Genomic DNA, 24,075 nt, shown 5'->3' on the forward strand with positions numbered 1-24,075 from the left:
ATTCATGGGAATTTGAGCTGAGGAAATGGTCGAGTGCAAGATAACAAGATATCCGAAGTTCAGCTCGGGTCTTGTGTCAGAACTGGACCATTGATAAACTTTGGACAAGTAGGTCAACGATCGGTTATGTTGCATCACAAGTTACATCTTTCAAGTTTCTTCAATCACAAACTCTACGTTCTACCAAGGTCTGCTCATGGAGAATCTGATACGAGATATATCTCAAGGATGAAAGAAAACTAAAAATGTCAAAGGTAGAATCGGAAGTAGAATTACCAACTGAAAGTAGTTGGATATCAATAAAGTAAAGTTCACTCACTCGATCGAAAACTAGCTTGAGACCAATACTTGAAATTATATCGTCAGTCGAAGTTCCTCAGATTGGAGTGGATTATTCAAAGCACCTTTATCAGCTACTTCTATTCTCAATCAACACTCGGCAATCGCTTCTCAAACGGATGGTGAAGAAGAATCGAAAATCAATTGGATTGCTATCAAACGCGTTGATCTTGGTCTCAAACGCTACCCACACGATATCAAAAAAGAAGCCAAATTCTTGGCATCACTTGATCACCCTAACGTCAGTTCAAACTCCTTGAGCTGGTCATTGAAAGATAGACAAAGCTAATATCTTGTCAATTACGACTTTATAGGTAGTACCTCTTCTGGCTACATCTAATGCATCTTCAACTTTCTCGTTATATCTTCCACTTTATCAGCTCACACTCAGCGACTTATTACAAAGCTCAAAACCAAGATTCACACCTGATAGTTTACCAGCTTTCTATTTCCTTTCAAAGCAAATCATACATCAACTTAGTTCAGGCTTATCATACTTACATCAATTAGGAATATCACATCGTGATATAACACCATCAAATGTAGTAATTGATCAAATTGGAACTCCGATTTGGATAGATTTTGGTACAGCTTGGAGTCCATCAATTAATCAAGATACAGAAAAAGATGAATTAGAATTCGAATTAGGTACAATGCCTTATCGTGCACCTGAACTTTTGTTTGGATCTAGGCATTATGATCCTTTGAAGATTGATCTTTGGTCATTTGGAGTTTTAATTTCGGATTTCTTTTGTCCTCTTTTGGAGGAGTCTGATAAGAAAGAGAGTAGTAATGTTCGAGCTAATTGGAGAGCTGATAATACTACTACAACAGATCGGCATGAAGGATTGTTTTCATTTGATCTAAATGATGAAAAATTTAATGAAGATCAAGATGAATCAAAAGAAGGGAATGTATTAGATTGGTATACAAAACCTGTTGTGAATCGTAAGGTTTTTGAAGAAGATTTGGATTGGAAATTACCTGAGATTGAAGGAGATCGATTTGATGAAAATGAAAATCATTTACAGAGAAAAAGTTTGTTTGTTGGTCATCTTGGTGATATTGGATTAGTTGGTAGTATTTTCAAAGTTTTGGGTACACCGGATGCATCAACTTGGCCGGTCAGTTTCATTTCGATCATGTACTGTTCTACTTTTTAAAAAAAACATGCGATACTGATGACCATGTATGCGTATTTGCTTGCTTTTTTATTATGATAGGAATCAGAAACATTACCGGATTTTTCTAAACTAACTTTTCATACGTATTCTCCTCAACCTCTTGAAGACCTTTTACCATATACCAAACCGAGGAATGGTAGTCATCAGAAAGAAGAAAAGGACTCGAAATTGATTATTGATTTGATTTCAAGATTATTGGTTTATCAATCTACTGAACGTCTTACCATAGGTCAAGTTTTGAAACACACATGGTTTGATGGTCTTGGATCGGATTATGAGGGGAAAAGTTATAAGGAATGGATGGAATTGTGGAAATGAATTTTGATTTGTATGTGAGATTATTGATGAGATATGAAAAGGATTCTAGATAAGAAATGATTGGGGTAGAAATATCAAATCAAATTAATTGTATTTGTCATAATTTTCTATTACATTGCATCAGCTACACTTGGGCAGTCTTATAGATCTAGATTTAAATCTACAGTGTCTTCATCGAAATCATTCTAATTAATCTTTTTTGAGTTTTGCTCTTTAATCGTCTTTGTCTACCTGCTATTGTCTTTGTGATTAATGAATCACACCATTGGAAAATGTTTGTTAAAACATAATCTAGGGTGGAACCTTACACTTGAAGTGGCAATACTGCATTTGTGACAGTGATCGCATTGAGTGCAACCACATGATATCACACATTGATCTAGAACACAATGTGATCGAGAAGACATTCTTGACGTAATACAATAACAGAATGAATGTTTCCCGCCCGAATCAACCTTCACAGACATTACAACAATGAAATAAGCATGAGGACACTGGTAGAGGTTTAAAGGACTCTCAAACATGAAAGTCGAAAATCTTTCTCAAGTTCTGGGCTTGCTCAGCGGAGAGTGTGAACAAAGTGGCATCTGAACTCTTTTGTTTGTTTAGCCAAATTTAGAGAGCCTTTTCCAAATCTTGGAAGGTATCGAGGTGTTCTCTCTTTCAAGATTCGTGCTAACAAATTTGATGATGGAGCGGGACGAGCGCTCAGCGATCCCAGGAATGAGTATCGAAGAAAACACGCTGGTGCCATCTTTTGTAATTCATCAGAACAAGCGGAGAATGGTCCAAGCAGATCGGCCAAAGGTGGCCTGTTAGCTTCATGTGGCAAAGCGCCACTCCAGACACTCGCGATGACTAAATACCTTGTGGTTCATGCTCGGCAATGTCGAAATAGCTCTCATCATATTTTATACAACGTGTTTTGGGATACATAAACGAACAAGCAAGCAGCCCAATGATAGATCTTTCTAACGAGATCTTCTTAATCAATTGCATATTTTCGGTAACTCTAGAATAGATACAACTAGCTTTCCTGTGCTCATTCGTCTTCCTCTGCCCAAGGAAGGTTCCGGAAAACTCATGGTCGTCTCAAAGTTCTCAGTATCCAACATCCTGTTTTTCGGGCTCTTCATCCAGAAGGAGCACTCTACAAGAACGGCGGAGAGGCGCCTACTTCACAAAAATTGTGATTTACAGGGAGGATCAACTGAAGGACTGCTTTGTGTATGCACCCAGTCGGGTGTCCTCATTGACCCTTGATGAAATTGTCTGAGAGAAAGGATCCGAAAATGGCTACGAGGAAGATGAAAAATCCTTGGATGGAGGCTCTCCGTGCTCTCAAGTCCATCAGTCTAGGGTGTCCAGTGGACATCTGAATGGCATTCATCACCCACGTCCTCAACGTTCTTGCTGAAGAGGAAAGATTTTCCGGCCTGTATGCTCTTGAGGGCTCGAAGAGCTGCGTAGACGCTTTCGGGTGGGCCCATAAAACGAGATTTTGTAGCGAACGAATAACAGCTCAGTACTCATGAGTCTCTTCATCAAAAATGAGACTTGAAAGTATTTAACCTTCTTCGTCAACCGTCAAATTCAAGAACCTATTCAGGGTTTATGACCGATGCCTGAATCAGTCGGAGCCAACCATCAAACGTGCGATTGAAGAGTAAAAAAATGGTCAGAAATGAACAATCCTTCTGATGATTCTTTGAAGATTGGATTGCAGCTCTTACTATCTGAAACGTGGAGAGGTCACGCTGAGTGGGCGCATGTAGGAATCGTATCTTGGTCATGGTCAAAGCAAGTGAAGTGGTGAAAAGTGGAAGGTTATTTTGTTGGGCGGAATGGGGGCAAGAGGGTGGCATGACTCTGATATATAGAATTCGACGCCAATTAAGTCATGCAACAAATCGCTCAGGATGATGAGCTGAGATTGAATTAAAATTCTGATAACCAGTTCGTCGCGTTGACCGAAAGAAGTCGGTGAGAGTTGAGTTGTGGATGGAACTTGGTATCCAATTATCAACTCCTCGAGGTTCATGATGATCACATCACTATACTTCGATCATTGGCTTCAGATATATCAAACTACGATGAGCGCACGAAGCCTGAGACATATTCCAATCCGTTGATGTCTCAGTATTTCTTGTATGGAAGGAAAATCTTTGAAGTGTGATCGAGTTTCAACCCTTTCGATATCACACCGGTGTTCTTTGGGAATCATGCTCATTTTCTACAGAGATGTCGCGTCCTTGTTAGTCAATCAACATTATCCGCCGAATTGGTCTCATCAGGAAATGCTCATAAGAGCATTGTATCATTGTGTTTATATCAACACGGACAAATTTTCTTCAATCAACATGTCGTAAGTGCAGGATGACATGTGGGCCTTCTGCTTTACCTTTATTGCTATGATTATGCTCAGAAAATATTCTCTGGTTTTTCCCACGCGAACTTTTGGTGCGAGGGACTTTAGTTAGTTTGCTGAGCCAGGTAGCTTCTCTTTACGTGCTTGGATCTTGCATTACTTCTGGTTTGACGCGCGGCTTGTATTTCCGACTTCAACCTGATCCAGGAGATCTTCAATTGACTAATATCCATACGGACCTACAAGGCTTTTCACAGAATTACCCATCCTGTGCACAAATGGATTCCATCCAGACATCAGTAGTAGGGAATCAATAATGAGTCAGTCAGTGATGGCTTCACCAAATAGCTTGCCTTGTAATCAGTTGCAGACGGTATGGGTTAGTCTTTGGTTCAAGGGAACGTATGGTTATGCATAAATCGATTCTTGAAACTATACAAAAAATAAAGAAATGAAGTGTAGATGATTCGGCAGTCGGCGTTCCACTAAGCTTGACTAATAAGCCCCTCATGCGTGTTCGCCGCGCCCTCACAGTCCCTCGAACCTCGAACGTCCCTTGGAGCCGAAGGCAAAGGACTCGACGGTACGAATGAGGCTTCATGCTGTACTTCGGTGTTAGAGTGGCATGTATGTTCAGCGATTTCAAGTCTTCATTCTTATACAAGATGACCATAGATTCCATATACGTTTGCTCACGTTTGTTCCCTGTAACAAAACAACCTCAGTTCTCCATCAGGTTATGAGCCGCCCTTCAGGCGTGTGGAAAAGACTTGGACATTTGCACATGGTCTCGTGAAAAATTGTGAATAGACTTTAATGCTGTGTGAGGAAAGAAACCTTTCTTGTCTTGCTTGGATGAGTAAGAATCAAGATACAGCCAACCTAGAACGTCTCCATTTTCAATATCGATGGAGTCATAGTTTTGTATGTCAACTCTGGACATTTATACCCTGCTATCTTCCACGCCTATGGGGGCTGCGCTTTGTTGTATAGCATACTTTCTTCAAAGATATATAGCGCATCAGCATTGCTAGCTTCATCTTTGTAAGGGCATGGATTTGTTTAGCTTGTGTTGGTGTTTGCCTCGTATTGGAAGATGCTTTTTTATCTCATGGGCTGGCTTAGGCTGGCTTCCGGCTATGACAGAAGCGTATCAAGTTATTTGCATAAAGTATATAAATTATACATGGCCAGCATCTGGAAAAGTATGTAGCGAAAAGTATGTAGCGCTACATACTTTACTTTGAGTACCCTTATACATATCTCTCGCCAAGGAGAAAAATTATACATGGCCAGCATCTGGATGTATCGGCATAATAAGGCTCCATAGATTAAAGTTTGGGTCATCAGGGAATTCCTCAGACCTTTCGTCGTCTTGCCGTCTCCTACAGTTCTCAACTTCGTGAGCACTTTGTTGATGAACCCGTGATAAACTATGACTGCTCGCTAGGTTTCTTCAAATTTGGACATGTCGAGAATTACGTTCAACAATACCAACTTGGTACTAGAGCTCAATGACTGTATGACTAGTCCGACCATCATGGTAATGGATCACTCTTCGAAATATCTCATTTGGCTGACTGATTTGAGAAATTCTCGTAAATATCAGTGTATAGAGTGCTGGTCTCGAGGGCTACTCGAGTGGATGACTAAATATACCTTCTCAAGACTTTATTGAGCTCTGGTAAATAATCCATTGGCAACCTCGCTGTTGCATATTCTCAATATTGGTCGACTTCGTCTTAGCATCAAACCGCCTCACCACCAATCATTGCGATACATAACTCGTGAGAAAGAGCATTGCAAGAGTTTGTGGCCGTGTCATGAATAGCATCCGGGCAAATTGGTTTTTGTATGTTCTATGATCCGCATCGCATGTAGGGAAAATCTCGGCGACTTGGCTATGCTGCCTTCGTCCTGAATTTTGAGCAAACGTTTGGCCAAGAGATTGGTATTGTGACCAACATGCACGTACTATTCAAGTGGGAGTATGTCAGGGCCTTTTCCCCCATCCCATTAGCTCACTTCCACTTGAGGCTTCTGTCGGTGAATTTTGAAATGCCTATCCAATTGAGCCTGATAGTTTGGTACCTTTCTAGTCACTCTCATTCCAACAGGCAAGGAATGTTCAAAATAGATAGGGCAAAGGGAATTATAAATTTGCATGCTTCAAGTTTGGCGAAAAATTCTGAACCCGGGCTCATCAACTATATAAGGTGGCCAGAAGGTTGGCTTCCTTCCAGATTTCCCTCATCAACTGCACATCTCCTTTCATCCAAATCGGACTTGCAATCCTCAAGCCACCTTATATTTTTACAAATCAAGAGTGCTTATTTTCAATCACATCTTCCTATTCTCATCCCGCTCTCCGCATCAACGTGACCAGTAGATCGAGATGCTCAGTTTTACCTCCAGCTCCAAATCTAAAGGTCGTTCAGGGTCCATGGCGGATCCTCGGGCAAGTCGCACCCTACCGATCCCAACGCGGATTATGCCGGTCAGTACTTGTTCCGTAAACTGTTTTCACCTTTGGATATTTCATCTTTCCTCTTTCGTTTGCGTATGGTTCCTATCCTTCGCCTACACCTGTTGTGTCTGTTTCACTATGTATCCTTACCCACGCGATCGCACAACACGCTCCTTACCCTGAACTGTATCAAACACTTCGTCTATCCTTGTTTGATGAAATCGTACTCGCTTTTCCAAAATTGAACTTTTCTCACAAATCTCTCTACATTGCATTTTGTATCTTTCAGTCACCTCCCCGTCTGCCTCTACCTCAAGGACTCAGGCTGGCTAGCGCAGGTCACGAGTCTGACAGCTTTTTTGAAAGTGTCACCCGAAGTTGTGGATTACTTGAACAAGTCAAGAGTCCTGAAACGGTCACCATGTCCAATCCACACCTAGTTCCGAATCCCAGAAGTGTGAGTAATTTTTTCCTAACCTTGCCTCAGTCTTATCATGAACTCGAGATCTTGTCTTCTGACTAGCACACTATACCATGTTTATTTGCCCTGTGACTCGTAGGCCTCCTCCTCTGCCACCTCGGTTACAAGAAGTCACGCTATCCAACATGGCTATACCTCCTCCTCTTCGTCCCTTGCATCGACCTCCTCAAACTCGTCTTCGTCTTCGTCTTCATCCCAAAGCTCTCAGTATCCAACATCCTGTTTTTCGGGCTCTTCATCCAGACGGAGCACTCTACAAGAAAGGCGCAGAGGCGCCTACTTCACGAAAATTGTGATTTACAGGGAGGATCAACTGAAGGACTGCTTTGTGTATGCACCCAGTCGGGTGTCCTCATTGACCCTTGATGAGATTGATTGTCACAAAGGATCCGCCCCGGCCGCACCTGGACACGCGATTAACCAGGAAAACATTCGCTCAAGGCCAGCGGTTTCACCTCTCACCACGGCGTCATCAAATGGCTACGAGGAAGATGACGAAGGTGAAGAAGAGGTGTTGGAGGACGATGAAAGTCATGATGGGTACTCCCGTCCCTCCTCTTCCATGTCCATTCAAAGCGATCCCTTCGAGTACTCGGCATACCTATCGCGGCCGGCATGTCAAAAGCTAGACCGCTCTCTCTCTCGCGCTTCGTCGGTGACTATTCGACCAACAAAACGAGACTCAGTGACACCAAAAGCTCATCCAAGCTCTCCTTCGCCTGGGCCTACCGATACCATCTCAAATTATTCAGCATACCTGTCGCAGCCGCTGCGTGAAAAGTCAGAATGCTCTCTCTCCCGAGCTTCGTCGGTGACAATCCGACCCACAAAACGAGATTTAGTGGTACTCGATGCGAGCTCGCCTCCGCCTGGACCAACACCTCGAATGGGCCCACCCGAAAGCGTCCACGCTGCTCTTCGAGCCCTCAAGAGCATACAGGCCGGAAAATCTTTCCTCTTCAGCAACAACGTTGAGGACGTAGGTGATGAATGCCTGTCAGATGTTCACTGGACACCAGAGGAGTTTTCCGAGGTTGGTATCGCGCTTTGATTGTTGGCCCGAGAGGAACACAATTAGCTTAGATTATAAAACCTACCACTCGATTTTTGAAACTGTTGCGTCATAGTATCTCATCTATTCCTGCATTTCGACTATAATTTTGTTCTCTTTCCTTTTGGTTTGTTTTTAACTATTTTTCTTACATCACAGCAAGCTTACTCGTACCACATCTATCTTTTGGACTCTGTGATATTAAGTATTAGGTATTCACGCTAAATTAATTGTAATTTTATAATCATTAATGGGGTTTCTATCTTTTCTTGATAATTTGAACCTTCTCCTACATAGCCAAGCAGCATTCCTTTTACATACTTGCAAATAATTTCCTTGATCCCATCCCACTTTTGAATTCACTCATGCACTTATCCTGCAAGAAATAAACAGAATTGATGTGTGCGTGACGTCACTGAAACTCCGCTCCTTCCACCAAGAAACTTGATAGATGAAATGCAAACATTGTCTCACATCAACTTCAGTGTAATGAGAGTAGTCAGCTTTGCAAGAGGTGACCTTTTCATGCCTTTGTTAGCCAAATAGAATCAAACTTCAATGAACAATTAGCTCAGAACAGAATCCTAATCTGGACCAATTCAAAAATGAAAGCATCAATGATGGAGAACTGAATATGAAAGGGTATTGTAGACCTCTCAGGATCACAACACCAAATTTGAGTCTTGAGTTTCAAATACAAGATATTTCTTTTTTGATCAGGGACAACAACGTCAGAAGTTTCAACAGATACACAGGTTTAGAGGGTTACTAGTAGACAAGCCTTTGACCAACTACTTGAAAGACGTCTGAGGCCTTTGCCATCTGAGCACACGTTGGACTTATACACACAAAGCGTCATTTTTGAAAGTGCATCCACTGTACAAATGTGCTATTGCCTTGGGTTAGTATCCATCTGGCTGTTTTGGAATATGAAAACACCTGCAGGGATGCATAATTCTACAATTCCTTCAGAATATTAAAATTGTCCCTCATGTAAGTCTCGCATGGTCAGATTTGCTTTGATGTAAACTGAGTCATGTGTTAAAGATTGGTTGGGGATCTCAGGCTGTGATTTGATACAAGAAAATGAACTCATTGATTTGTACATTCATTGGTGTTTGATGAGGAAAAAAGCTAGCTTTCAAATTCATAGTAATATCATGTCAAGAGCTTTACAATTTGCACCCTTCTGATATTCACACTGACTGTCTTGTTTAGTTTTTTGGGTGAATTTTGGATCTCAAGCGTACTTTCAATATTATTGCAAATGTCATGGAGGCTCAGCACATCTGAGCTTTCCTCAGATTTAAAGGGTGCATAGTGAGTGACCCAAGGGACAATGATAGGTCACAACAACCCATGGAGAGATCTCTCTGTGTGGCTCATTCAAATCAAAGCTCTGGTCTCTGAATAATCTTCAAGTTTCATGGGTTGCCACTTTTTTGAGCACGCATTGAAGCAATCAGAAGTACAAGATTACTTGGTGGATATTGTAAAAAAAAAGAAGTCTTGAAAGGCTCCTGGCAAAACAGAATCAAGGAATTCAGAGTGATGCCTGTGGGTTGACACCCCCGTCATATTCTGGAAATACATCTCAGATGCTGTTCAGCTGACAATTCTCCCTAAATAGAAACAATAAGGTGGTTGGAGGGAGTTTAGGCAAACAAAGAACATACACAATGTGTTCTCTACATTTCACTCAAGAAAAAACTGCGGCGGCCAAGTTGGTATTTTTGAAAGGCTGAGGTTCTTTATTCTCATTTGATGCATTGAGAATCTTTTTGAGACCACGTATGTCTTTGGCGCTGGTGGTCCTTGTGTTTCAGTTACTCGTGCTATCAGAATAGAGGAGCGCTAAAATTATCAGGCAGTTGAGGCAAGCACATGTCTGATTAAAATTCGGTGACGAGGTTGAAGTACATAGGGATTGACCTCACTAAGGAGAAGGGATATTGATAAGTCTAGCATTACAGGTTGAAGCTCATCAACCTTCATCACCAGCGCAATTTCCTCGGATGCCACACATATCATGCAGATTATTTCCGGCTTGTATAAATATGAGCTGACCACACGTTGTTTGGCAAAATAAACACCGAAGAAACCGGGTGCAGAAACAATATAAAAAAAGGACATTGACATGAGCTAAGCCATACATACCATTTTTCCTGCGGACAAGGAATAGAAAAAGAAGCTCCGATATATATCACAAGAGCAAAAAGTTTGATTTTTGAGCAACTGGGACGTCCGAATTGATGCCGTGCGGGGTTGCTAACGATGAGCCTCGGGCGACCTGCTGCCAGCAGATCCACAGTTTCGGCCATCAGGGAATTTGGGATACGCAAATACATACCGTAGTTTGTCAATGGGGTGTTAACCAAAGCCCACGTGACCAAAGGTCGTTTGCTCCATAGGAGGTCTCAACATGCGTCCATCCGAATGCGCCTGCAAGAATCTGCAAGACCAACACTCTGTAGGTATCAATTGAAAGAACTTTGTGCGAGAATTGGTCAAATCGGTCAGACTGACTTGAAGATCTCAAAGATTTGATAAGGAGACCATGACGGCCGGATCAATTTGTACCCAGACCATGACTGTAAAAACTATGTTGGTCGCATTGAGCCTAAATCTCAGCATAGTTAGAATCAAAGGAACCTATTGGAGAGTGATCGTGGTTCACACTCACGACGATGAGGCTCGTACATAATCGGCATGAAGACTGCCACCCTGAATATTTCTTTTAGTTCGTCTTGCTGAGGATTAGGGTCTCATGGGATCGCTGCAAGGATGTTCATTTGAATTTCAAACCCTGGAAGGTCTTAGGCATCAATTCCCCTCCTCACCCGTCATTACGATACATAGCTCATGACCCGTGAGGGTAAGCATTGAATTTGCAAGCGTTAATAACCACTGAACCAGTGTCATACAAATCATACGGGTAAATTAGTTTTGGTATCTTCCATCATCCAAATTGCAAATCATAGGGACAATCTGGGAGACTTGGCGATGTTCTTTTCGTCCTGGATTTTGAGCAAATGTTGAGCTACGAAATTGCAATCTTGACCGACTTGCACATTCTATTTGAGCGGGAGTAGGTCAGGGCTTTTTCCGCCATCCCGTTAGCAAACTTCCATTCGATACTTCCGTCGGTGTAGGTTGGAATGTGGATCACATCAAGCTTGATAGCTTGGTGCCTTTGCAGTCACCTTCAGTTCAACAGGTGAGGAATGTTCAAAATAGATAGGGCAAAAGGATGTATAACTTTGCTCATACCTTCATGCTTCGGCGACAAACTATGCACCCGGGTTCACCAACTAAGCTGGCCATATAACTGGCTTCTTTGCAGATTTCCCTACTCGTTTCCAACTTCCCTTTCATGCACTTCAAACTTATCATCCAACCCTTCCTAAGATCATTTTCCTATCATCTCCTCACGATTAGCCTCAACCAGCTAACACAGACACTCGCCATTTATCATTTTACTTTGTTCATCAACGCAACCGGTCAAAAAAGATGTTCAACTTCCCCACCACCACCACTTCGAAGAGCCACTCCGGGTCCCTGGCTGATGCCCGGTTCAGCCGTACCCAACCTCCTGATACTTCACTAAAGGCAATGATTCTGCCGGTCAGTGGATGTTTTGCAAACAGTTTCACCATCCATATATTTCACCATACCTATTTCCATCAGCTGTCACTCCACATCTGTCCATATCCTTTTTGACGCATTTGTCTTGTTCGTTTCACCATCTTTACCCACGCTTTCGCACAACACTGTCTTTATTCTACATACATTGTATCAAACACTTGATCTACACATCTGTTTTTATAAAACCGAATCCTCTTCCAAATTTCCCAACCTTTCTCATATAAATACCTTTTCATTCCATTTCCTCTGCTATAGGCACCCCCTCGTCTCCCTCTTCCTCAAGGTCTCCTGAGTTCAGGCCCAGGCAGCTTTTCAGAAAGCGTGTCTAGAAGTTGCGCCTTCCTCGGGCAAGACGAGAATATTAAGATGGCGACAACACCAAAATCGCGCAACGCTCGACGAAGTGTCAGTAATTGTTTCTGTTTCTTTCTATTCGTGTGGAAATTTTTATTGCACGCTTCAAACTTCGTCCTCTAACTGACCCACACTATGTCACCTTCATCCCCTCTCTGGCTCCCAGGTTGCTGTCGCTAGTACCCTCACGCGGAGTCCCGCCATCCGCCATGCCTATACTTCCTCCTCCTCCTCAAATACATCATCTTCGTCGTCATCATCAGCATTTTCTAGTTCATCCCAAAGCTCGCAAATGTCTGCAACCTCATCCTTGGGCAGTTCCTCAACAAGCAAGAGCGTTCGACAAGAACGACGAAAGGGGGCCCATTTCACTAAAATCGTCATTTCACGCGAGGACCGAAAGGAGGACTGCTTCTTGTACGCAGCGAGACGACCTGCATCGTCATCGTCGCTCTCTGAGGACTTCTTCAAATTCGACTCGGCAAAGGGACTCGAGTTACCACGAAACTTGTCATCGGTCCGTATGACTCGGAATAACGTACCTCAGGTGGTCTCACTGGATCATACACGGCATGTTAGTCACCGTGCCGACATTTGCGAAGGGAAAGTGCCCCCATCACCCGCGGTCACGGTCTTTTCCAATGAATACGAGGAAGATGTCGAAGGTGATGAAGAAGCCTTAGAGGACGATGAGAGCCACTATGGCTACCCACGCCCATCTTCATCTATGTCGACTCGAAGTGATCCGTTCGAGTTCTCTGCGTACCTGTCTCAGCCGGCGTCTCGAGATACGGGGCGTTCTCTCTCTAGGGCCTCGTCAGTCACTATCCGGCCAACAAAAAGGGATTCCGTTGTAATCAGGAGTGAACACAATTCTCCTTCACTTCCGCCTCCTACCCCCTCAATCCCAACTCCTCGGCTTGGCCCTCCTAACAGCGTACTTGAGGCTTTACGTGCTCTCAAGTCCATCCAATCCAGGCCAACATTTCTTTTCAATGTGGACCCCGAGGACGTGGACGATGAAAGCCCATCATACAATCACTGGCCGACAGTTGATCCTTCTCAAGTCGGTATTGCGCTTTGAGGCTCTGACAACAATCAAAATTACACATATCACTCGCATCGCAAATCCAATCTACTATATTCATATCTCTCGCTCGTCTCTTGATTTCGCCTATTCTTTGCATTTTCGCTTACTTAGCACACCTTTTCTTGCATCATCTCAAGTTTACTCATAGTGCATGTAGCGTTTTGATTGATTTATTTAAACTTTCTGGCAGTCTAGCCAATCATTATTATATTCTCATTACGAAGTCCTTGTCGTTATATTCTCATCAATCAGATCCCTTATAGTAGCTCATATCAGACTTATATTCAAGTAAAGTTTATATACTTTGAGTTCATGATTCCATCGTTTGCATTTTCTTTGCATTCGCTCTTCATATCAATTACCATGTTATTCTCATCATCATGTCTTTATCAACGTCTTATCGGATCAGTCATTGTTCAAATGTCACACACGCCTTCCTGTTTTTTTGAATCAGCCTCACTTTCATGTGATATGTAGTCGTGTTTTGAATCACTTTAATTATGCCTTATGAACAAACACGTTCACATCTATTTTCAAATGAATGATATCTCTGTTTAACCTTGAGCCCTTTGGTGACAAAAAAGCCTAATGATCCTTGACGATCCCGTTGCCCGCGACAATGGTCTGTATTGTTTTGACCGTATCGCACCAAATGTATTGGTACATTTCATTGTAACACTATCCGAAAGTTGCCTTTTGGTCATCCTTCATAAGCATACCGTTGTCAACCACTTGAAGAGTGAAAAGAATACTCGAAAGTAAAAAAACGCCAAACCAAAGACAGCATGATGGTAGGCAAAAAATCAAACCAGTTGTTTTCAAGTCTCCTATTATATTTCTTCTCATGTGTCTCGCATGGACTGGTATATAGTCGCTGAATTAATCTCAACTTGTATTTTTTTCTACTTTCAATTCTTTTCTGGAAAGCTTGTCTGTCTTTCCGTGTTGTATTCCGCAGAGTAATGGCATTTTGGTTTCAAAGAAAAAAACTCAAGAAAATCTACGATTTTAGACATGAACTCGTGGTTCATTTGGTTCAAGTTGAAAAAGACAATTTGACTCCAGTTGAGAAAGACTTGAGTGAAGTTGAGTTGTTGAGCTTGCTGCTTGCTGCGGGAGGAGTATGTTTATATGTAGGGATGTGTATAATGAGGGATGAACATGTGATCAGAAAGTGGTTTTTGAATTTTTGCAAAAATTAAACCAAAAAACCCTTGAACGCACCTCATCCAGATTCCAAGTCGAAACCATCTTGCACTATTTCAACTTTACAACCCAATCAATCGAGTGAGTCTTGTCTTTCTTATCAATCATGAACTTGACCATCAACATCAATTCAGATTTCTGATGATTTGACTTGATTTGACGTCTAGATTTCTATAGGATCTTACTCTTTTCAATCAACTTTAACCGGTCATGGTCACTTTAACCAATGGAAAACGATCAAAGACACAGAAGACCACCTCCGAAAAGTCGCATAAAGATTCCATGAAATCATTACCAGACAAAGAATCATCAGAATCTTCATCAAGTCAAGATTCAGATTCAGATAAAGAAAACGAAAATGGAAATGGAGATGAAGAACCACAACCACAAGAATCATTTGCAGATAGATTAAAGATATTAAAAATCAATCATGATACACCAGACCAATCATCAAACCAAACCCATCTAAGAATCCCAGTGAACTCATTGGCTCAAACTTTAATCCAAGCCTTAAATTCATCTGATCATCAATTATTAGAAACTTGTTTGATTCAATCTAACAAACAATTAATCTCAAATACGATTCAAAGGATTCCTACGGGACTTGTACATCATCTCATTGAACATTTGATCATCGGTTTAAATAAAAAGAGAGGTGGTGCTGGTGAAGGTTCAACCGTTTCGAGTGTACGTAGAACTAGAACTTTAATCGAATGGGTTAGACAACTCTTATTGGTTCATATGTCATATCTAATCACAGTTAGTACCTATTTCTATTCACCTCTACAAAAAAACACGGTCACATTGAACTAACATGATTTTTTAACATGACTAGATCCCAGAACTAGTTTCAAAGCTCACAATCCTTCATAGTTCATTACAAAAACGTTTAAACCTACACACAAAATTACTTTCTCTTAATGGACGTCTAGACCTGATCTTAAACCAAATCGAACGTAACAAATCTGGTAATCCTCAACTCGAACTTGGTCTTCCATCAAACAAAGAATCTTTTAACAGTACTAAGATTTCTAAACCTAATACGACTAAAGCCAAACAAAAATCACTTAAACCTCCCGTAAAGTATGTAGAGGGTGAAAGTACTGATGATGAAGATGAAGATGAAGTGATGGATCCTAAGAAATCTCAAGATGGTTCAGATGAAGATTCGGAAGATGATGGTAGTATAGAAGATGTAGTGCTCGGTAGCGAATCTGGTTCAGATGATGAGGACGGTAGTAGTGATGAAGACGATCTTCCTCAACGTAAAGCTCGTGGAAAAGTATCAGTTTCAGAGGGTTTGTTTGATTTAGAGGCTGAGCTAAGTGGAAGCGAGGAGGACGAGGATGATGAGGATGATGAGGATGACCAAGATGAGGATGATGAAGATATGGCAGATTTTATTGATGATGGATCAGGTGACGAAAGTGATGAAAGTGATTGATAGTTTGTCTTTATCTTTTCTATCAGTAAACTTGTTGGGATGGATTCGTACTATGTTCATGCAAGCAGTTCTTGAAGATGAAATTATGAAAAAGTACATTGGGTTTATCCGTCAACTCTCAGAGCGTAATACCTTTGCTTCTTCATGCACAAGATCCTATATACCTTGATTTGCTTGTCACTTCCCGGGGTTCATTCTCATTCTGATCACATCTATTTTTGTTTTGTGTATATGCTTGTCTTCTTTTTTCATCATGTGGCCTCTTGATGCCCCCCCATCGTCACTAATCACTTTTTCTTACCCTCTATTTACCTCAATATTTCTTGTTGCTTCAAGGGTGCCCAAAATGAATAGGAACAATGAGATAGACATTCATAGAGAGTTTTGATCTAAGAACTGCAGCAAGGTCGCGAGACTAGCACCCACTCCCTGGATTTGAAAGCAAGTGATCTTTTTTTGTCTCTGGCGCTGCTCCATTTATTTTGTGATTCAAGGAAGTCACTCGAGCCGAATCCAATGTGATGACCGAGGTATATTTTAATAATGCGCCCAATTGTCAACTTTCTTCCATCCTGCCAGTTTTATTACTGAAAGTATATCAGTCAAATGATTCACCTGTTGCTCAGGTCTCTTTGAACTGTTCAAATGCGAGCCCACAACTACTATCTGATGGCCCGTAGATATACCTAACCAAACAATATATTGATCATCACGTGAAATTATGTGTAGAACAATGTTCAGTCCCTCTTCAAGAGATATATCAAAAAGAAAAACAAAGTCACAAGTCATCTTTCTTTTTGAAACTTTTATTAAATTCTCTTCAACACACACAAAAATCAAGCAAAAAACAATAAAATGAAATATAAAAATACTTTCAAAAAAAATACTTAAAAACTTAAACCTCAATCCACACCAAAACATGAATTTTTCTTTTTGTTTTCTTCTTACTCACATATGTAAATATCTAAATACAAAAGAAAATTTTTCAATCATTTTTTTCATCATTACACATTAATTCAAAACATAATCTTTCTTTCTCACCAACCAAACTATCATCTTTTTTTTCACAACACTAAACCTAGCAAGAAGAAGAAGCCAAAAAAACAAAACACCAGCACTACTCCAAACCCCATCAAAATTTCCCATTTTTCCCATTTCACTTGATCGTTTTGTTTAATCTTAATTCAATAATTCAACAAAATTACTAGGTAATACATTCCCACCTCCATTCTTTCTTCTTCTAACTTCATCTAATAATTCTCCTTGCCACCATCCATCTGGATCAGTTTGAGTGATGGCAATCAGATCATTACTTTGAAATGAAAATTCTTCTGGCATCGTTGCATTATAATCATATAATGCTCTAACTGAATAAAGAAAAAATCAAAATCAAAATCAAAACATACACGTTCGAATCATTAGAATTGATTTATTTCTTTGATATACATAAAGATCAAAAGGAAAAACAAATCTAAACTTACCATAGAATAAGATTGGTGAACCATTTTCTGTATAATTACCAGTAGGTGATGGGTTTTGATTAGGTGCTGCAGGACTTGGAGTAGGAGGTGGTGGATGATGTGCCACAGGTGCTGACGTAGATTGTGGGGGATGATAGTATTGAGACTGTGGTGGTGGTGGTTGTTGTTGTTGCTGAACACCACCGCCATACATACTCGAAGTCCTTTGAACTCCACCTGTCGAATTCGGAGGGGGAGGATGTTGCTGTTGTTGTTGTTGAGGCTGACCAGGTGGTTGATAATATTGATGTTGAGGTGGAAAAGATTGAGATGGTGGTAAAGTGTAATGGGTTGGTGGAGCAACTGAAGGTGGAGGTGGGGCTTGATAATTTTGTGTAGGTGGTTGGCTTGCAGGTGGTGGTGCATATCCATAATGATGGTTAGTAGGCCGGGAGCTATAACTGCCCGGTGGACCTTGTTGATGTTGAGATAATTGATGTTGTGGTGGAGGCATCGATTGTTGACGCTGTGGAGAAGGTGGTGGAGCTTGATTGGAAGGTGGTGGCTGTTGTAGTGGTGGTTGTCGGAATGGTTCTTGATTTGATCCAACATAGGAGGCTGGCGAATTACTCATCATTGTATTATTCGGCTGACTTTGAGATTGACGATGATTGATTTGCTGTCCAAGTTTGGCACCTCGTGACGATGGTGGACCGGGAGAAGCGTTAGGGTCCATGACTCCACCTCGAGCATCAAGTGAGATTCCCAACGGCGGGTTTCTTGATGAGCCTGCATAGCTCAGAGGCATCGTTTGCTGACCTCCCATATGTGGATGTTGTTGCTGTTGATGTGGCGGTGGCTGAGATTGCGGATGCGAAGATTGTTGATAAGACATTCTCGAGCTAGGTCGAGCGGACGATGGAGTAGGGGATGGGGCTCTCGGATCGTAAGGATTATGAGGACCAGGACTGGTTGAACGTGCGTTATGAGTCCGAGGATCATATGGGGGTTTCATCATCGCAGCCGAAGGAGCAGGTGAGCTAGCTCGCTTGTACTGTTGAGCATTGGAGGCTGGTACGTCCATCGTTGAATTTCGTCGGTTTGCCTTGGGTGGAGCTGGACTTGTGGCACCACGTCTGATTGAGCCAATCGAAGGAGTCGTTCTCAACTTTTCCAAGGCTGCCACAAGAGGATCAACACTCCCATTTTCGGCCGGTACTGAGGGTGGGTGAATAGACCCCGGAGTCGCACTCCGTGAAGGGGGTCTGTGAGAAGGTGGTGGTAAATTATTTGGCACAGCAGAGTTTGTACTAGGGGGAGCAGGTCTTGAGCTGGAGCGCGGTTCGGGTGGTGCATATCGATTAGCTGGCTTTGCCGATGCCGGTGGTGGTGGTGGTGGAACAGATTGATCCCCATAAGCCGAGCCAGACTCATAATTGTATTGTTGAGACTGGTAAGAGCCTGATGCGGAAGGTGGTCGATTGGTCGGCGCACTCGCGGTGTGACGATGGTTGCCATTAGGAGCATTATTTCCGCCGCCCAGAACCTGTGCCATTGCTTCGGCTGGAGAAGCAGCCCTAGAGATCGAAGCGCCCATCGTTGATCGAGTCATTGAAGGCTTGGGAGTTAAGCCTGCTGATGAATCACCGGTGAAAGCGTTGGCTGCCACTGCATCAGCTATCGCCCCACCTCGTTTGGCGGCGGCCTTGGATGAAGCGCGAGCTGATGAAGGCGGAATAGTGTCTGTGGGAGAGGCAGGTCCTGAACGGATTGCATGAGCGAGATCTTGAATACTCGTAGTCGAGGGAACCAGACGTGGATTGCGGGTTGAAGAACGAATGAAATTAGCTGTAGAGGAAGGTGGTCGACCATAAGGCGTTTGTTCCCCTCGTGCGTAGTTCACATAATCCGGTGCAACTGTTGAAGATTTAAAAAGTTGGAATAGATTATCGAATCAACTAACATATATCACACTGAATCAAGAGACTAGATAAATAGAAAACGACAAACTATAGATATCACTCCCAGTTCTAGTCTGACGTGCAAATTCAGCGACATCATGGGATGTTTCACAACGCTCCAAAGCTTTCCTGATATTCTCGCATTGCTGAAAACAGGTTTAACTTCAACACGGGTGATAATTGTTTTTTTGGAGATTCATTTGGTTCTGATCCTACATACCTCATCATCAACGACACAAATTGTCGATACGCCATTAGCGAAATCCCAAAACGAAGTGCGAACAAAGTCTATACGATCTTCTTCTAAATCTTGTGATAACTGTAAACCATATTTCCAAAACACAAAACATATGGAAAATCAGGATCTCAATTAGTGGATTTGTCTTGATGATCATCAAACTCAATCACCTACATCACAATAAGCTTTCCACTGTAAGTTCCATTCAGCTGTGGTCTCCTTCAAATTTTTGACGTGTGCCCTATAATCCCGTTCTAAAGATCGGTATCAAACCATCAGATAAGACATGAGAAGTTTGTTCTAAGCCAAGATTGATAGATGATCTGAAGATGAACCGACCATTCACTTGAACGTTTTGCTGAGCTTTGTCTAATTTGGCTGAGACCTTATCATAGTCGCGACCTTGGACGAGATGAGTTTGAGCTGATAATCCGTTCACTGCAATCGCGTCGGCTTCATATTTCCTCCTAGACTTTAGATAATTGAGAGAGAATAAGTCGAATGATAGAATGATGGAGAGCTTTTTTTGAATGTTGTCAAGAGCTGAAAAGATACCTTTTCGGTGACTTCCATCAATTCAATCTTCTTTTTGTGTAACCGATCGATCAATCCCTGAGGCTGTAAATCAAAAAGATAACCAATTAGAAGGGTACTTTGATGGTAAGTCTTTGAGTATCACTAACGTTTTTCCTTAAACCATCTCTTCTGACCACAAAATCGGCCACTTTACGTTCTAATGCAGTTCGAACTGTACCGGCCAATTCAGCATGAGAATGAGCACTTTGTCTTGTAGTATCTCTAACGATTTCTAAAGCTTTTTTAATTCCTCCCACTTCACTTTCACAATCTGAATCAAGTAAAGGTGATTTAGTAAGCTTGGCTAATCGTTTGGCATAATCATCTTCAATTGAAGCTCTTTCTTTATACCATAATCTTAAATCTTCTAACATCTTTGAAGATTGACGAGTTTTAGTTTGTAATGCATCATAACCTGAATCACCCCAAAATGAATTACAAAATGCTAATGGATCAGGTTGAACTTGATGAGTTGATGAACTTGATTGATGAGTAGATGATCGACGTGAGGTAGAACGTGAATGAGATTGAGATTGAGAGCTTTGTCTATCGGTGTTTCGAGAAGTAGGACGAGACATTGAGAGTGATTGGCTATTCGTTAGCTTGAGAATAAGTTTATCGAGACTGCTTTGAGTGTTGATGGTATCTGATATCAGTGAAGGCTGTAAGTAGTCAATGTGGGTTATGTAGAAATCAGATTGGGGAAACTTAAGTTCTACACATGTCACAATCACACACCACAACTCAGCAATCACGTGATCCCCAACAACAACACGTCTGTCGCGTCTCACAAACAAGAATTCCATCTTCTCAACTAAAACTCTCAAATCAGTACTCATCACCACCCCATATTTATCTCTGGCCGAGTGAAGAAACTCTGATTCATCCTGGAAATATGCTCAGGTGATGTACACGCGGTTATCAAAGATCAGAAAGAAGCTTGAACAAAAAGAAGTTGAACAGATGGTATTCTCAAGGCTTAAGATCGTGAGTAATTAGTACATACTAGAGCTGATAGCGTACTTCTCTCAATGATATCTCCAAATGTGAGTTCATTTCATTATAAGGGTTCAAGAGATCAAAGAACTTCTTGCTTCCCATCTCACTGACGCTTATAACCCAAATACAATTCCACTTGTATTGAGAAAGCAATGTCACTATTTAGAAAACTACTGAACAAAGACAGTCATGCACGAGAATCGATACATCTAAATCCTACGCAAAGAGGTATGTGAAACCGCATGACAATAATCACATCATGGGATTAAAAGTCATTACATTGCTTACTGTGTCGTTAAAAGTTCCTCCGCCAAATCCACATCTCAAGTCTCAGAGAATTAACCCTGTCTTTGTAATCCGACCATGAATACTGGGAGCATCGTACCATCTTTCACGACCAATTTTTGATCAACTTTCTTTATAAAAGATATATGATTGAAAGATCAGTTGAGTGTTAGGTTATCATCAAAAGATGCATACAATCCAAATACACCAGTGCCACGCCAGCCAGTAGATGATGATCTTCACAATCCGAGCTGCCAGGGAATCCAACGTAGCTGAAGATCTGGTCATAGGATTTATTGATTTGCTCTTGAATCAAGACAGACGGCTGGCTGTAAGGTAGAAAGATATTGTTGAGAAATGTTAAAAAAATCTGAATCATCAACTTAATTGGATACAATCATACATACTTCTTACGAACTCCCCATGTGGATTGGTCGCTAGCAAGTGGCATAACCTGTTTTAAAGGCATCAATTGAGTCCAGCTGAGCAAGTCAGGTTATACTCACTCTGCATAAGCACGGAAAACGGCATATGCTAGAAAAGGTGGACTACACAGGGCCGTAGCAGCACAATGTGGAATCGTGTGAAAAAAGATGTTGATCAGTAAGACAAAGTATCAAGATTGATTACTTTGAAATCAAGATATAGGAGGCTAATAAGTTTTTGACCGCCGTAACGCAGTGATTTGCATTCGCACGTGTGCATTTCCTTCTTTCCAATCATATCAGGTCACTTTACCCAGACTAAAACACAGCAAGGGACTTATTTAGTTGAGACCTTGTCGAGGTTAGTTGATTCAAAACTTACAACTATGTAGACCACAATCAGTTTTCTTTCTCACTGTTCGTGGTTTTCTTTTGGTTTGGTGACTTTTGTTGGTTAATTGAGCCAAAATCCTCATTCCAAGTCTTTATGTTATAGACTTGGTAACTATCAAAGTAACACTTCCAAGTGTCTTTACAATTTAGGTAGTTCTTCTTCCCTTAATCATCTGTAATCCTGCTGTTTGCTTGCGTGTTTTGATATTGTTTTGTCTTAAACATGCAGGCTCAGCTGAAGGTATTGTTTTGAGGGGATATGAGTAGGCTTCTGCCAGAAGTGTGATATCAGACATTGGATAGGTGTGAATTTCATATTTCGTATATCCGAATTCTATTGAGCAGTCTTCATCACTATTGAAAAAATTGATGAACAAAGACAATCATCCAAGAGAAGTGAAAAAAAATTGGAGTAGATCAGATGTTTAAACAACTTTCCATTATAGTTTAGCCTATGAAAAAAAGATAATTGGAACACTATAACACAAGTTGGATCATGGTATTTTAGATTCCTTATCCTCCTTGATCGAAAACTTGCTTTGTCAAAGTAGCGTTACAAGCCATACACGCGTCACCCTGTCCTGACATTGTTGACATAAGGAAGGGTGAATAATAGGTACCAGGTTTCGGAACATGATCTGGATCCGTAAGTTGCTATACATACAGAAATATTGTTGGAAGATCAGTTGAGCGTTGAGCCATTATCAAATCAAATGTGAGTTCAAACGTACCACACCCTCTGGTAATACATAATTGTCGCAATTTGGGGAACCATCATACCCCTTGCCGGCGAACTTCGCGTTATAGCCTGAATTCATTTCGGGCTGAGTCAACTTAGGCGGCAGAATGTTACCCTGTTTGCTGTAAGGTAGAAAAATTGGTTGATAAGTGTTAAAGATCTCAAGATATAAAATCGAATGTCTTCAAAGATACATACTCATGACGACCTGCCAGTGGCTTTTCTTTGCCATCAAGTGGATAGACCTTTCGAAAAGACGTCGATTGAGTCTGGTTGAACAAGTCATGACACTTCAGATAAATGTTTGAATAGACTTACTACACAAGTACGGCAAATGGCACATGGTGGGTAACTCGGCTCATACAGGAACGCGATAGCACTGTTCGAAATCGGTTTGATAAATCATGTTGATCAGTAAGCAGAGGTCTCAAAACCGAACACATTGAAATCAGGATAATGGAAGACATTGGTTTTAGGAAATGATGACTGACTCATAGCAGTCAGCCGCAAATCCTGATAGACGAAGTGTGGCGGTAATAAAGCAGGTCATCATCCCTGGTAATACTGGGGCTTGCCTCTTCTCATGTTTCCTTTTTACAAAAGAAGTCGAGCCGGGATCTTTTTCGAATCCGGAGGATCGCGCAGACAATGTGTCATGGTTGTTGGGTTGACCAAAGATGACAAGGACTTGCGAAAGGATGATAATTGCTATGATGGTTTTCATATTTAGAGATAAGGAATATAGATCATTATTTTGGAACGGAGGAACAGGATTTTATAAGATGTTGATGTCAATTGCCAGTCTCCAGAATATGTGTAAGGTAAGAAAGGAAACTGGTGGTACACTGGTCGACACGTAGGTTTTGAATCAACCAACCTCGGCAAAGTCGTGTCTCTCTCATGGTGTTCCTTGCACAGACAGAAATAAACTCAACTACAGCTCCAATCACTCCCCATCACTCCCCATCACTCCCCTAACTTAAAGGAAGGAGGGGAGCAACTTCCTCGGGAAAAAAAACAGTGTACAGTCGATCTCAGAAATGTGGAAAAAG

At 41.5% G+C, this 24,075-nt stretch overlaps 6 protein-coding genes across 6 annotated transcripts; 4 read left to right on the forward strand and 2 right to left on the reverse strand.

Moving 5' to 3' along the window:
* Positions 1 to 678: 678 nt before the first annotated feature.
* MELLADRAFT_87401 (uncharacterized protein) lies at positions 679 to 1,841 on the forward strand (the record flags this gene model as incomplete). The annotated part of the gene is made up of 3 exons (XM_007410421.1): positions 679 to 697; positions 781 to 1,463; positions 1,563 to 1,841. 3 exons carry the CDS (start codon positions 679 to 681, stop codon positions 1,839 to 1,841), a joined length of 981 nt encoding a protein of 326 aa, XP_007410483.1.
* Positions 1,842 to 6,604: 4,763 nt separating this feature from the next.
* Positions 6,605 to 8,208, forward strand: MELLADRAFT_106953 (uncharacterized protein; the record flags this gene model as incomplete). Its single annotated transcript, XM_007410422.1, has 3 exons — positions 6,605 to 6,706; positions 6,966 to 7,133; positions 7,237 to 8,208. 3 exons carry the CDS (start codon positions 6,605 to 6,607, stop codon positions 8,206 to 8,208), a joined length of 1,242 nt encoding a protein of 413 aa, XP_007410484.1.
* Positions 8,209 to 11,718: 3,510 nt separating this feature from the next.
* MELLADRAFT_87403 (uncharacterized protein) lies at positions 11,719 to 13,291 on the forward strand (the record flags this gene model as incomplete). Its single annotated transcript, XM_007410423.1, has 3 exons — positions 11,719 to 11,832; positions 12,109 to 12,258; positions 12,374 to 13,291. 3 exons carry the CDS (start codon positions 11,719 to 11,721, stop codon positions 13,289 to 13,291), a joined length of 1,182 nt encoding a protein of 393 aa, XP_007410485.1.
* Positions 13,292 to 14,512: 1,221 nt separating this feature from the next.
* On the forward strand, positions 14,513 to 16,060 carry MELLADRAFT_71984 (uncharacterized protein; the record flags this gene model as incomplete). The annotated part of the gene is made up of 3 exons (XM_007410424.1): positions 14,513 to 14,584; positions 14,671 to 15,262; positions 15,339 to 16,060. 2 exons carry the CDS (start codon positions 14,714 to 14,716, stop codon positions 15,945 to 15,947), a joined length of 1,158 nt encoding a protein of 385 aa, XP_007410486.1.
* A 686-nt stretch (positions 16,061 to 16,746) lies between these two features.
* Positions 16,747 to 20,760, reverse strand: MELLADRAFT_77904 (uncharacterized protein; the record flags this gene model as incomplete). Its single annotated transcript, XM_007410448.1, has 8 exons — positions 16,747 to 17,314; positions 17,429 to 19,324; positions 19,418 to 19,514; positions 19,589 to 19,687; positions 19,781 to 19,860; positions 19,946 to 20,078; positions 20,162 to 20,224; positions 20,290 to 20,760. 8 exons carry the CDS (start codon positions 20,758 to 20,760, stop codon positions 17,127 to 17,129), a joined length of 3,027 nt encoding a protein of 1,008 aa, XP_007410510.1.
* A 1,756-nt stretch (positions 20,761 to 22,516) lies between these two features.
* MELLADRAFT_123963 (uncharacterized protein) lies at positions 22,517 to 23,757 on the reverse strand (the record flags this gene model as incomplete). Its single annotated transcript, XM_007410447.1, has 5 exons — positions 22,517 to 22,938; positions 23,016 to 23,145; positions 23,222 to 23,268; positions 23,342 to 23,402; positions 23,515 to 23,757. The coding sequence occupies 5 exons, from the start codon at positions 23,745 to 23,747 to the stop codon at positions 22,798 to 22,800; spliced, it is 612 nt and encodes a 203-aa protein (XP_007410509.1).
* Positions 23,758 to 24,075: the final 318 nt, after the last annotated feature.

Source organism: Melampsora larici-populina (genome assembly GCF_000204055.1).
Source record: "Melampsora larici-populina 98AG31 unplaced genomic scaffold MELLAscaffold_20, whole genome shotgun sequence".
Lineage (NCBI taxonomy): Eukaryota > Fungi > Basidiomycota > Pucciniomycetes > Pucciniales > Melampsoraceae > Melampsora > Melampsora laricis-populina.